The sequence below is a fragment of the Belonocnema kinseyi genome, chromosome 7 (genome assembly GCF_010883055.1).
Source record: "Belonocnema kinseyi isolate 2016_QV_RU_SX_M_011 chromosome 7, B_treatae_v1, whole genome shotgun sequence".
NCBI classification, from domain to species: domain Eukaryota; kingdom Metazoa; phylum Arthropoda; class Insecta; order Hymenoptera; family Cynipidae; genus Belonocnema; species Belonocnema kinseyi.
The window spans coordinates 101,595,608-101,607,996 of record NC_046663.1 but is presented as its reverse complement, the minus strand read 5'-3'; the positions used below and the strand labels follow the sequence as shown (position 1 = coordinate 101,607,996).

The window sequence follows — 12,389 nt, the reverse complement described above, 5'->3', positions numbered from 1 at the left end:
ACTTTTATTTTATTTGTGTAGATCGACAATTAAATGCGCAAGATTTGCCACTAATATTACCAAATTCTCGAATCGTATTTTCATTCCTCAAATTATTGAAATAATAGTTGAAAGTACAAATAAACAAATTGAGAAGGATTGCTCTCAATTAATTGTTGAAGAGAATGAACGAACTTATCTTCATCATTTATCAGTAAATGAAATACGAGCATAGATATGCGTTTTGTATTATACAGAATTGTGGTAATTTTCTAAAGTTGATGAAAACAGATTATGGGACACAAAATATGGCCTTGAAGCCGGCGTGAATTTCTTAAAAGTACAAAATGGTTGCCTGATAGGAACCCTGTAAGACTGCTTGATGCGGCCTCTTTCATATGAAACAAAAATGGCTGAATACTCCTAGGTTATGACGGAATTAAAAGCTGTGCTACTACTATAAGGATCCACAAAAGAGCACAATTATGATTAAATTCTAAGTAATACTCCTCATATGTGATACTACAAAGTGTTACTACTACCAATAGCCATTAAAGATCACAAAATTGTGATTGACGAAATTGATGTTGACGCTCCTGATACTCCTACGTAATGACGGATATCCAAGCTCTTATTGACTGGCTGCTGGGTTATATTACAATGATGGTATTAAAAGCAGTGCTATTATTATACCGGCACACAAAAAACGTGGTCTGTCCGACAGACTACATTAGCATATCTATATGTTTTTGGGGTCGCTGAATTCGAATCCGGTGTCCAAATAACCAAGTTAGCTCGTATTTTTCTGAAAAACAAAAAAATAGACATAAAATCGACAAAAACAGCGGGTTTTCAGGTATATTTTTGCAAAAAAATAATATATATTTTCTCGCCCGGCGGACTTAACCAACAGATTTATATGTCTTTTGGGTCGCTGAATTCGAATCTGATGCCCAACTAACCAATTTGGCTCATGCTTTTTCGAAAATCGCAAAAATAGACGTAAAATCGACGAATAAAGCGATTTTTCTTGTATAGTTTCGAAACAAACAAATTTTTCATGCCCGGTGGTCTAAATTAGCATATCCTTATGTTTTTGTGGTCGCTGAATCTGAATCCGGGGTTCAAATAACCCAGTTGGCTCATATTTGATCGAAAAACGCAAAATTAGACATAAGATCGACGAAAACCTTTAAACCTTTATCTTCCTCGACTGTGATTGTCGTTCACTGGAGATTCCCTTTGCGTCTCACGTTTCGAGGTTTTTAAGTTACGTTAGTCTCCTTGCATGGAAATAGTAGGATTTTTTGTAAATAACTTTTATTCACTTTAAGCGTTACCCAAGAACAACGACGTCGACGTAGTAAATTCTGTTCCCTTTGGGGTGCTTTATTACCGTGAGTACCCTTTCCTCTTACGCTTATAGGGTTCTTTTATTACATTCTCATTAGAGAAGGTATTAGATTTGTGTAAAATTTGACCCCCCCCCCAGTTCTTGTCAAATGTCCACGTTTTGAGACCCTCTGAAACAGAAAAACAGGTTTTTACGAATGTGTCTGTCCGTCTGTATGTCTGTCTGTGAACATGATAACTTTCGAAAAAATTTATCTACTAGATTGCCCTTTGGCACACTCGTTAAGTGTCCTTAACTAAAGGTCAAGTTAGTTAGCCAGTCATTTCGGAAAAAAATTCAAAAAGTGGGCAGATTTTGAATATTTTTGAGACCACTTTTTAAAAAATTCCGAAATTCTCTGTACGGTTATTTATAGTATTCAAAAAGTTGAACAATTTATCCTAATAAATTTTTTTGAAAAATCCAAAATTACCAGAGTTAGAGCATTTTCAAAATAAAAAAAAAACGAATTAAAATGAACATTTTAAGCCAAACAACGCATGATACGAAAAAAAGTCAAGTGAAAAAAAACGTTACTTTTTGAAAGCCCTACGAGATTACGATAACAATTTTTTTACTTTGGTCGAAAAGTTAAAAATTCCAAATTTGATCGTACCAAAAACTTTTGAAACCACATTTTTTCAAGATTTAAAAATTGTATGTACGGCTGTTCATAGTACTTAGAAACTCAAACAATTTATCCCCATGACTTTTTTCTATAAAAAGAAAATTATCAGAGTTAGAGCATTTTCAAAATCCAAAAAAACAGACTGAAATGAACATTTTAAGCCAAAAAACGCATGATATGAAAAAAGCCAACAGAAGAGAAACTTTTCTTTTTAAAATCCCTACAGGGCAACGATAACAACTTTTTTAATTTAGTCGAAAAGTTGAACATTTCAAATTTGATCGTACGAAAAATAATGAAAAATTCAAAAATTCAATTTTTTGGTCAAACTATGCAAGATACGAAAAAATTAATAAGCTCAAATTGCGCGCCCTGGGAAGAACTACAAATTTAAAATAAATCACTTTTCGATATAAGCTCCAAAAAAATGAGACAAAAATTGTTCATCCAAAAAAGAGCTATAATTTTTGATAGGACACGTAGTTTTTGCTTTAGTCGTAAAAAATATCATTTAAAATAAAAATATTAAATTTGTTTGAAAAAACGACACAAGGTACGAACTTAAATTACCAGACAAAAGTTGTTCGCCTAAAAAGATCTATAAATTTATTATTAATCATTTTTTGATTGGACGAGTAGATCTTCTTTTAATCGTAAAACATAAGATAAAAAATGCAAAAATGAACTTGTTGGAAAAAGCGCAGAAAAGGCGAAAGAGGGCATTGGCTCCTATATAGGACCCTTTACAGGTTCCTGTATTAGACCCTATGCAGATGCGCAGTAATTTTTTATTTAATCGTAAAAAACAACATTGAAAATAAAAAAATTATAAAAACAAGGAAATAAGAATTAGCATGATTCAATTTTTATGCATATTATGAATTGTAATGATATACATTTATTGAAATGATGCATGTTTCTGAGCAGCTTAGAATACAATTTAAAGCAAAAATAAGAAACAAGTACAAAAATAATCATGATAAATACAATTTGCTTTTTATTTTGCAATTTTTTTAAGTAATCCTAGACAGAGTTACATAAAAATGTATTATAATTGGTACAAAAGTGTTATGTATAATGTAGAAAAGTTTACATGTTGGATAAAATCGAGTGCGAAGCACGAGATACGTAATGAAAATGTGTTCGTTAAAGCCAAAAGATCTTTAACAAAAGAGAGTTCAAAATTACAACATTACAGTTGTCGGTCCGTTCACCTTTGATTTAAAAAGGTCTGTGCCCGAATGTGGAAGAAATGCAAAGACCAAGTGCGGAGTGCGATTGCCATCAGTCGCATGCCGTAGGTGCGCTGAAACTCTCTTTTAACGAAAGAGAATTCACAATTACAAAATAATAGTGGTGGATGTTTTGAGTCTTAATTTTAAAATGTTTGCGCAAGAATGTGCGAAAATATAAAGAACGAGCGCGTAGCGCGAGGTAAATATGTAATCGAACTCGAAGCGCGAGATAAATACAACATCGAGCGCGAAACGTGAGAACCAACAGTTGTGCGCTCTAGGCGCGCTCAAACTTACGAGCGAAGCGAGCCGCGCGCACAGCGCGCGATGGGAATGTGCCTGCGTATCTGGCAGATTTTTTTTTATTTTTCTTTATATCGCTTGTATCGATCCCTTTTGTCTTCAAAAGACCTACGTAGTGGGTTTCGCTTTCGTTTGGTACCTTGATTGACTTGATCTCGTTTTAAACTCCAACAGTTGTCAGCCATCATGTTGATATCCCAACATCCCTGATATCGCCTCTCCATCTCTTTTATATCCTGGTGGAAACGTTCGCCTTGCTCTTCACTAAAGTCTCCCAGGTTGTCTGGAAACTTATTTATATGCGAATGAAGAAAATGTAGCTTCAAATTCATAAGGCAGCCTAGTTTACCAAAGTCGAGATCGCGTTCGCCATTAGAAAAAAAAGATGACCAAAAAGAATATCGTTTGAGCAAGGACAAAAAAATATAATTGAAGACCCTCTAGTTGACCCAAAAGAAGTTTTGATTCCACCCCTTCATATAAAGCTGGGTCTTATGAAACAGTTTGTCAAAGCGCTTGACAAGGATGGCGATTGCTATGCGTATTTAGAAGATCAATTTCCACAACTTTCCGAAGCAAAATTAAAAGAGGGGATCTTCGATGGATCGCAGATAAGAAAAATGTTGCAGGATCCAGAGTTCATTACAAAAATGTCTGGCATTGAAAAAGATGCCTGACTTAGTTTTAAAAATTTTGTAAAAAACTTTTTAGGTAAGAAGAAAAGTCCAGACTATCAAAATGTGGTTTCAGAAATGGTAACAAACTTTGGTAAACTAGGCTGCTTTATGAATTAGAAGCTACATTTTCTTCATTCGCATATAAATAAGTTTCCAAATAACCTGGGAGACTTTAGTGAAGAGCAAGGCGAACTTTTCCACCAGGATATAAAAGAGATAGAGAGGCGATATCAGGGATGTTGGGATGTCAACATGATGGCTGACTACTGTTGGAGTTTAAAACCAGATCAAGTCAATCAAGGTACCAATAGAAAGCGAAACTCACTATGTACGTCTTTTGAGGACAAAAGGGATCGATACAAGTCATATAAATGAAAATAAAAATAAAAGAACCCTATAAGCGTGAGAGGCAAGGGGACTCACGGTAATAAAGCACCCCAAAGGGAACAGTATTTACTACGTCCACGTTGATGTTCCTGGGTACGCTAAAAGTACATAAAACTTATTTATAAAAATCCTACTATTGCCATGCAAGAAGACTAACACAAATTAAAAACCTTGAAACGTGAGACGCCAAGGGAATGTCCAGTGAACGACAATCACAGTCGAGGAAGGTAAAGGTTTTCATCGATCTTATGTCTATTTTTGCGTTTTTCGATAAAATATGAGCCAACTGGGTTATTTGAACCCCGGATTCGAATTCAGCGACCCCAAAAATATATAGATATGCTAGTGCAGTCTGTCCGACAGACCACTTTTTTTGTGTGCCGGTGTTATCAATAGCCATTGAAAAGCACAAAATTATGATTGAAGAAATTGACGTTGACGCTCCTGATACTCCTACACGGAAAAAAATCTGGGTAGTAGGGGGTGCCAGATACTGTAAAGCTAATACCGTCAACGCGGGATCGCCCTCTATCGAGAAAATATTGATTTTCCACATGTGTAGGCAGAGCAATCCAATACAGAGAGCACGTGAGGTTCGATACTGTTATGCCAGCATTTTGGAAGTTTGGTTCTAGCTAGTAGAATGCATCGCGTCACATTTTTTCCGAACTGCTGGCATACCAGCATCAAACAGCACAAGCTCTGTGTGTTAGACCACTTCGTTCCCGCATGTGCAGAATCAATGTTGTATGGATAACTCGCATGTCGCGCGGTCGCTAGCCGAACCACGCGGGACCACGAACAATTGAACTACTGTAGCTCCACCCTCGACCCGATAGAGGTCCAGCCTACACGGACAACATTGGCTCCACAGTATCTGGTACCCCCCTCTGCTCACATTTTTTCCGTGTACGTAATGACGGATGTTAAAGCTCCTATTGACTGCATGCTGGGAGATCTTACAATGATGGTATTAAAAGCAGTGTTACTACTATTAATAGTCATTAAAGAGTACAAAATCATGAATGACGAAATTGATGCTATCGCTAAGGTTATTTTTGGCTTTCGAGGAGTTGAAATCAAATTGATAACACAAGATGATGGGTACTTTTTTGAAACATTAAATTCCATAAGTGAATTGGAGGTAATTTATAATAAAATAATGAATCATGTTTTATACTTGTTGTTTCAGAACAGCCTAGATGAGTAAACACACTTTCTCGTTGACACCCGAGTGCAAACAGAATATGTGTTCGATATCGAAGAAAACAAAGCTGAAATGCAGGAATTAAGAGCTCTTTGAATTACGATTGGTTTAAAAAGTGATCAACCCACCAACTCCCACCTTAACACCAACCTCAAAACCAAACTCATCGCCAACTTAGGATTTTGAAAAAGAAGCTGAAGAAAATGAAGACGGTTGGTATTTTTATTCGCGAAAAGTTTTAAAAAATATCAAAATTTGTTTAAAATGTGTGTTTTGTTGATGATGAAGCCTTTACTTATTATAGCTTGTTCAAATAAGAACACCCACGTGTAATCTATAATAATATTTCATTAAATTATTGAGAGAAGATCTACAGCGAGCGGTTAATCCGCATTGGCTAGGTTCTTATTTTTAATCTCTAGCTTTACAATTTCCTTGCAGTAACTATAGGGTTAACTGATCGCTATATTGTTACGACGAATGCTCAAATGCGAATTTTTTCGATCTGTCCACTTCAGCTTCAGGTTCTTGCTAGCCTTTAGAAACACAGATTTTTGGAGGGATAAAAATTGTTACCTCTGATGGGTTACCAAAAGTGCGGGTGAGGGTACAAGACATACCCGTTTCTTCACCTAAGTAAGACTTCAGGCGCCCGGAAGAATCCAGAATTTCGAAGAGCTAACAATAAAGGATGACCGTAATTACGTTGTACTGAGTTATAGTGAGGCTCCTTTCAAAGTTTAGTCATTAGTCCAGTCAACGAAGCCGTGAAATGACATTTCTTAGGCTGCATCATAAATGGATCCATTTTTACATACACCCTATTTTTGGGGTGAGAAACCGGAATCTGGAATTAATTTTTCTTTAAAATGTTTTTCTCTCGCGGAAAATAGATTTCCCAAAGTTTTTCGCTCTTTTCGCAGAAACTATTGATCGTACCGCAAAAATAATGTGACCACGTTGTCGAGGAGGTCATTTTACATAAATAACGATTATCAAATAGATTTTGATAAGCGTAAAATTTCGAGAAACGAGCGATTTTTTGAAACGGCGATATATATAGATATAGTGCGCGTACCACTATTGTTGTTATATCTCTCACTGTGCAGTTCTTCACCGCGTGTGAGCGCCGCGCATGCGCAAGAGCATCAGTTGACGATAGTAGCACGCGCACTATATCTATATATTTATCGCTGTTTAAAAAAAACGTTTGTTTCTCGAGATTTTATGCTTATCAAAATCTATTTAACAATCGTTATTTATGTAAAATGACCTCCTCGGCAACGTAGTCGAATTATTTTTTCGATACAATCAATAGTTCCTGCGAAAAGAGCTGAAAACTTTGGAAAATCGATTTTCCGCGAGAGAAAAACACTTTAACGGAAAATTAATTTCAGATTCGGGTTTCTCACCTCAAAAATAGGGTGTATGCAAAAATGCAGCCATTTCTGATGCATCATAAGAAATGTGATTTCATGGTTTCGTTGACTGGTCTACATGGTGGAAATAAGCTCGGATAACTTTATAACGTTTTCTTCTATCCTAGTCCAAAGTAAATATAATTCTAAACGAAACGAGCCAAAACGCGACAAACCAAGGTTTTACAGGATTGTCGAAATTAAAATTACAGCTTTGCCTAAACCTGAGAAGTGGAAATTCTAAAATCTTATAGAAATTTATACTACAACTTCAAACATTATAAATTAAAAGAAGTTTTTAAATACAGTTTTAAATTATCCTAAACTCCAAATCTATAGATAAGAACAGACGGAACCAAACAGTGTGTATGAACATGGAAAAAATGGTTGTAATCAATTATTAAGTTAAACGAAAATCATTGTTAAAAGTAAATCAGTATTTAACAAAATTGTAATCTCACGTTAATAAATCACAAGTTTTTAAAAAACGTTTTTTTTTCATTTTGACCAATTTTAATTTCAAAAATATAATTTTCCTTCTAGATAAGTTATATTAGACTAAATGTAAGTGTTACTTTAATCATTATTTTTATTATTTTAAGATTTTCAAAAGACTTAGGTTTTGTAATTGTTAAGGTTGAGAGCTATTTTTAATGCGGTTCGATTCGTGTTATCTTTGTCACAGAGAGTGAGAGACTGTCTCTATACACATCTTTGTGTATGTGTAATGACTGGTGTCGAAATCAGTCGGTAAGCGTACCGGCGAGAATGAGGTATCATCTATAAAGAACTGAAAACTACGCAAACCGGCAAAGCTGTAGCTGTCATGTATCTCTAATGTGTATATGGTGGAATTGTTGCTATTTAAACAAATTTAAAGAAATGCTCACATTTTTAAGCCATGAATTTTAATTTTCCAGAAGGAAAACTATTAAGGTCTTCACCTCTCTTTTGCCAAGTTGTGAATTTTCACTACATATACTTTAACTTTAAGGGCTCGTCCGGGATGTGATGTTCTTTTTTTAGTGCACTTAAAAAACACTTGGATTCAAATTTCAGAGCTCAGGCCTTTTTAATTTATGTTAAATTCTTAACGTTGTTCAAATTCGTACTTTACGCACTTCTGAACTATGCACTATTAATATTTTGAAAACTTCTCTTTACTTTTCATCGAAAAGAGGACACTGCAACATGTACAATTTTCAAATTTTGTGCAAGACTTAGTATGAGCTCAGGTAAATGAGTCGCATCTACGGAAAATTCCTATATAGTTTCCTATATAGGAACTTACATTGGATCCTATATAGAATCCTACAGGAATCCTATAGGAAATGACATAGGATCCTATATAGGTTCCTGTATATGTTCCTGTATAGGACCATATTCAGATGCGCTGTAGTATTCTATAGCATCTACAGCTGCGTTGAAGTTCTTTCGGTCCTCAAGAGGCACCTAGAGACATACGTACCATAAGTTTCATTGGGTACGTTATTAGGGAGAATCCTATACAGACACCTATATAGGATCCTGTGCCATTTCCTATAGGTGACATCTATAGGTGAAACATATAGGATCCAATATCGGAAACTTTATAGGAATTTTCAGTAGGCACACCTATACAAGTTACATAACTTACATACTCTCATATGCGAAGAAGTGTGCTTACGCAGACGAATAAACTTTTTCGCGGAGACACTACGGGATTATGACACAGTGCTTATTGTGCTGATTATCAATATCTCAACACCTACTATGTCTGTCTCTCTTTTAAAAAATATTGATCGGCCAAAAGTTCTTTTGGTCTCTCTATGAAGGATGCCTGCCTGTTTTCCAGCTCGTAGAAGTTTTCTTCTGTGACGTTCCGAACTCTAAGTAATCCTCAGTTGCAAGGAAGTTCATGAAAACTCCCTTTTTCTTGTCTTGGTCCACAGAAGAAATATTACTTATTTTGGACCTGGAAAACGATGCTACTGCTAGCTGTCAATTTTTGAATGGAAATCCTACTACAGTGTGATGTTAAAAATGTAAACTTTCACGTTTAGAGCTTATTTTCTTGTAGCTCTATCAACGTAAGTCGCAAACATTTAAAATTCTGTACGTTTGCTCATTATTTTCAAATTGAATTATTATTATTCTAATAATGTTCTTTTATTGAAAAAGTAATTGTTCAATTCTATCAAAAATTAATTTTGATTAAATGTATATGTTAATTGTAAAAATGATGCCTTTCTTCTACATGATTCGGAACCTTCAGAACGTTGCTTTAGAGATAATGTTGTACAGCAGAGTTCTTATTTTCTCAAATTACAAAAAATCGAAATTTCATCTTTTTCTAGTAACTTTGCAAATTGGAAAATCTTTCGCGATCTGTTTGAAGGTCTAGTTTCAGGCAACGATTCCTTGTCAATCATTGTGAGCTTTCAATAGCTTATGACTCATCTGTGAATGTGCTCATCTTAATGAAATAGCGAGTATACTGAATGTTAGCAATAATTCTATTGAAGATTTAAAATTGCTGCGGGACGCTGCAAATGAATCTCTTGCTGCGCTCAAAAATCTGAAACGCCGAATTAACTACTGGAACGATATTGTTTTTGTTTTTTTACTGGAGTACAAAATATCCTTATCACGAAGTTTTAGACGAATTTCTAGCGGCAAGAATTAGAAAGTTAGTGACAAGTTACTCCAAGAAATGATAGAGTTTATATCCACTCTGTACCCCGATCTAAGTTTCCTCATATGTTTCACAAACACCGGAGAACTAACTAAGGAATAAAAAGGGAAAGTCATAAAAGAGGCTCACGCAGACCATCTAGGCGAACAAAATACACTGGACAAAGCCAAGTGATTAGGACATTGGACAAAAATCGATAAAGAAATAAAAAAATATGTTAAAACCTGTCCAATCTGTCAGCTCCACAAAACAACAAGAATAAAATATCAAATGCAGAGCATAAGACCCGACGTCCAACTGAAACGTAATGACAAAATCTCATTAGATATCTACGGACCCCTCCCAGAAACACATTGTGGAAACAAGTATATCCAAAGTATACAAGACAGATTAACAAGATACACTCTGTTATTGCCCATGAAAGAGGAAACCTCCGAATCTATTGTTACCCACATGATAGATCATTATATCTACACATTGGGAGCCTCAAACACAATATTGACGGACCAAGATTAAAATTTTGTATCCGACATGATGCACCAATAACTCGAATTCCTCTCTAACTCGAACTCTTGCCCTGGTCCCTTGACATTCCTATACTGAAACATGTAAAAAAAACTCTATAACTCGAACTCGAACCTCCCTAACTCGAAATTTTCGAATTCGAGATCATAATTTTGCGTAGGCTTTAAACGTCACTAGAGCGCAGACAGTCTCAGGCTTTCACCCAAAACACTCTCTGGGATTTTCCCAACGACTGTCGCCCCAACTTGATTGCCCTACCTGGCCTTCTTTTAGGTATGGCTTTACTCATACAAATCTTTGGAGCAACCCAGACGATTTTTGGGATTTCTCACAAACTGACACGACACTTATATTGCGATTCTCAGGTGGCTTAGGTGGCTGAAATTTTTATTGCATGATGTTAAATGCCGACGAAATGCAGGTTTTCATTGGTCCCACCCATGCTAATCGCAGTCACCGTTCTTCTTAAAAGGAAATCGACAATCTGCAGAGGCAACAGTCTCCATCGGTTTTCCGTTGAGTACGTGTCTAAATTCAGTTTTTCTAGTCTATCTACGTTCCGTGTGTTTTTGCCAGTTACAAAATGTCTATTCTGAACCCATCAACTAAAAGAACTTTGAAAACTTTAACTTTAGCTGAAAAAGTTGCTGTGATTAGAGAAGTTCGAAAAGGGGCGAAGAAAAAGTCGGAAATTGCTGCTGATTTCACAAATCGTTGGAATACTCTTTCCATTTATCTGAAAAATAAGGATAAAATTATCAAGATTATTCAAGTTCTCAGACGAATCAGAGTAGAAAAAGATGCCGAGAGGCAACGAATGAGAAATTAGATGGATGTGTAACGAAGTGGTTCAAACAAGCTCGCGATAAGAAGATCCCCGTCAGTGGCCCAATACTTCAGATGAAAGCTCAAGAGTTCGTTAGCGTTTGGATTGTTCTAACTTCAAGGCGATTAATGGTTGGTTGCAGAAGTTCAAACATCGTCACGACATTATCGCGAAGAAAATGTGTGGGGAAAAAGCAGCTGTCGATATGTAAGTAGCAGAAGAGTGGACAGAGAATCTTTTGGAGAAAATTAAAGGTGTTGACTCCAAGGACATCTTTAACGCTGACGAAACGACTCTTTTTTATGGAGGTTTGCCGAATAAAACGTTAGCTTTCAAGGGAGAAGATTGTCGCAGTAGCAAGCTAAGTGGAGTTCGCATCATCGTTCTTGTTGGAGCTAATTCTCATGGAATTGTGAAGCTTCCGCTTCTAACGATTGGGAAATCTGCCAATCCGCGATGTTTTAAGAACGTTAAAACGAAGCCATGCGAGTATGAGTCTAACAATAAGGCATGGATGACTCGCGATATTTTTGAGAAGTGGCTCCTCAATCCCAAAACTAAGGAATATCGACGTAGTATTTCTACCGCAAAACCAAAGTTTTGCAAGCTTTAAGGATGTCTGCGGAAGCGTGGCGAAGAGTCAGTGCACAGACAATTAGAAATGGATTTGGAAAAGCAGGATTTCCTGTTGCAAAAGAGAACGTCGTCATCGTCGAAGAAAGCCTACTTGAAGAACCGAAATTGGACGAAGAGTACGTGAGGATCGAGGAAGATGTAGCTATTTGCGATGAGCTTACGGAATCCGAGATTTTAAAAGAGGTCAAGGCGAAAATGGCTTCGCACTTACCCGATGTAGAAGAAGAAGAATATCAAGAGCCACTTCCAGTAGTCCCAAACCCCAGTGAAGCTTTGGAATTTCTTGAAAAATTTAGAGCGTTTGCTGAATCACGCCTAGATGTGAATGAAGGTTAAAAGATTAATATTATTGGAGCCCAAAACCCTCAAAAAGTGGGGCTGAAAGGTCAGCAAGAATTTCCCCCACCTATCATCCAGTAAGGTCTATATATTGCAGAACGTGAGACCCGTTGGGTCAGTTAGTTTAATTACTTAGCACGTCATTGTACTCTAAACCTCAAT

General features: G+C 36.2%; 1 protein-coding gene across 1 annotated transcript; it reads left to right on the top strand.

Annotated features, from left to right (window-relative positions):
- The first annotated feature begins 5,518 nt into the window (after positions 1-5,518).
- Positions 5,519-11,865, top strand: LOC117176586 (tigger transposable element-derived protein 4-like). The gene is made up of 3 exons (XM_033366839.1): positions 5,519-5,746; positions 11,207-11,459; positions 11,507-11,865. Exons 1-3 carry the CDS (start codon positions 5,519-5,521, stop codon positions 11,863-11,865), a joined length of 840 nt encoding a protein of 279 aa, XP_033222730.1.
- The last annotated feature ends 524 nt before the right edge of the window (positions 11,866-12,389 follow it).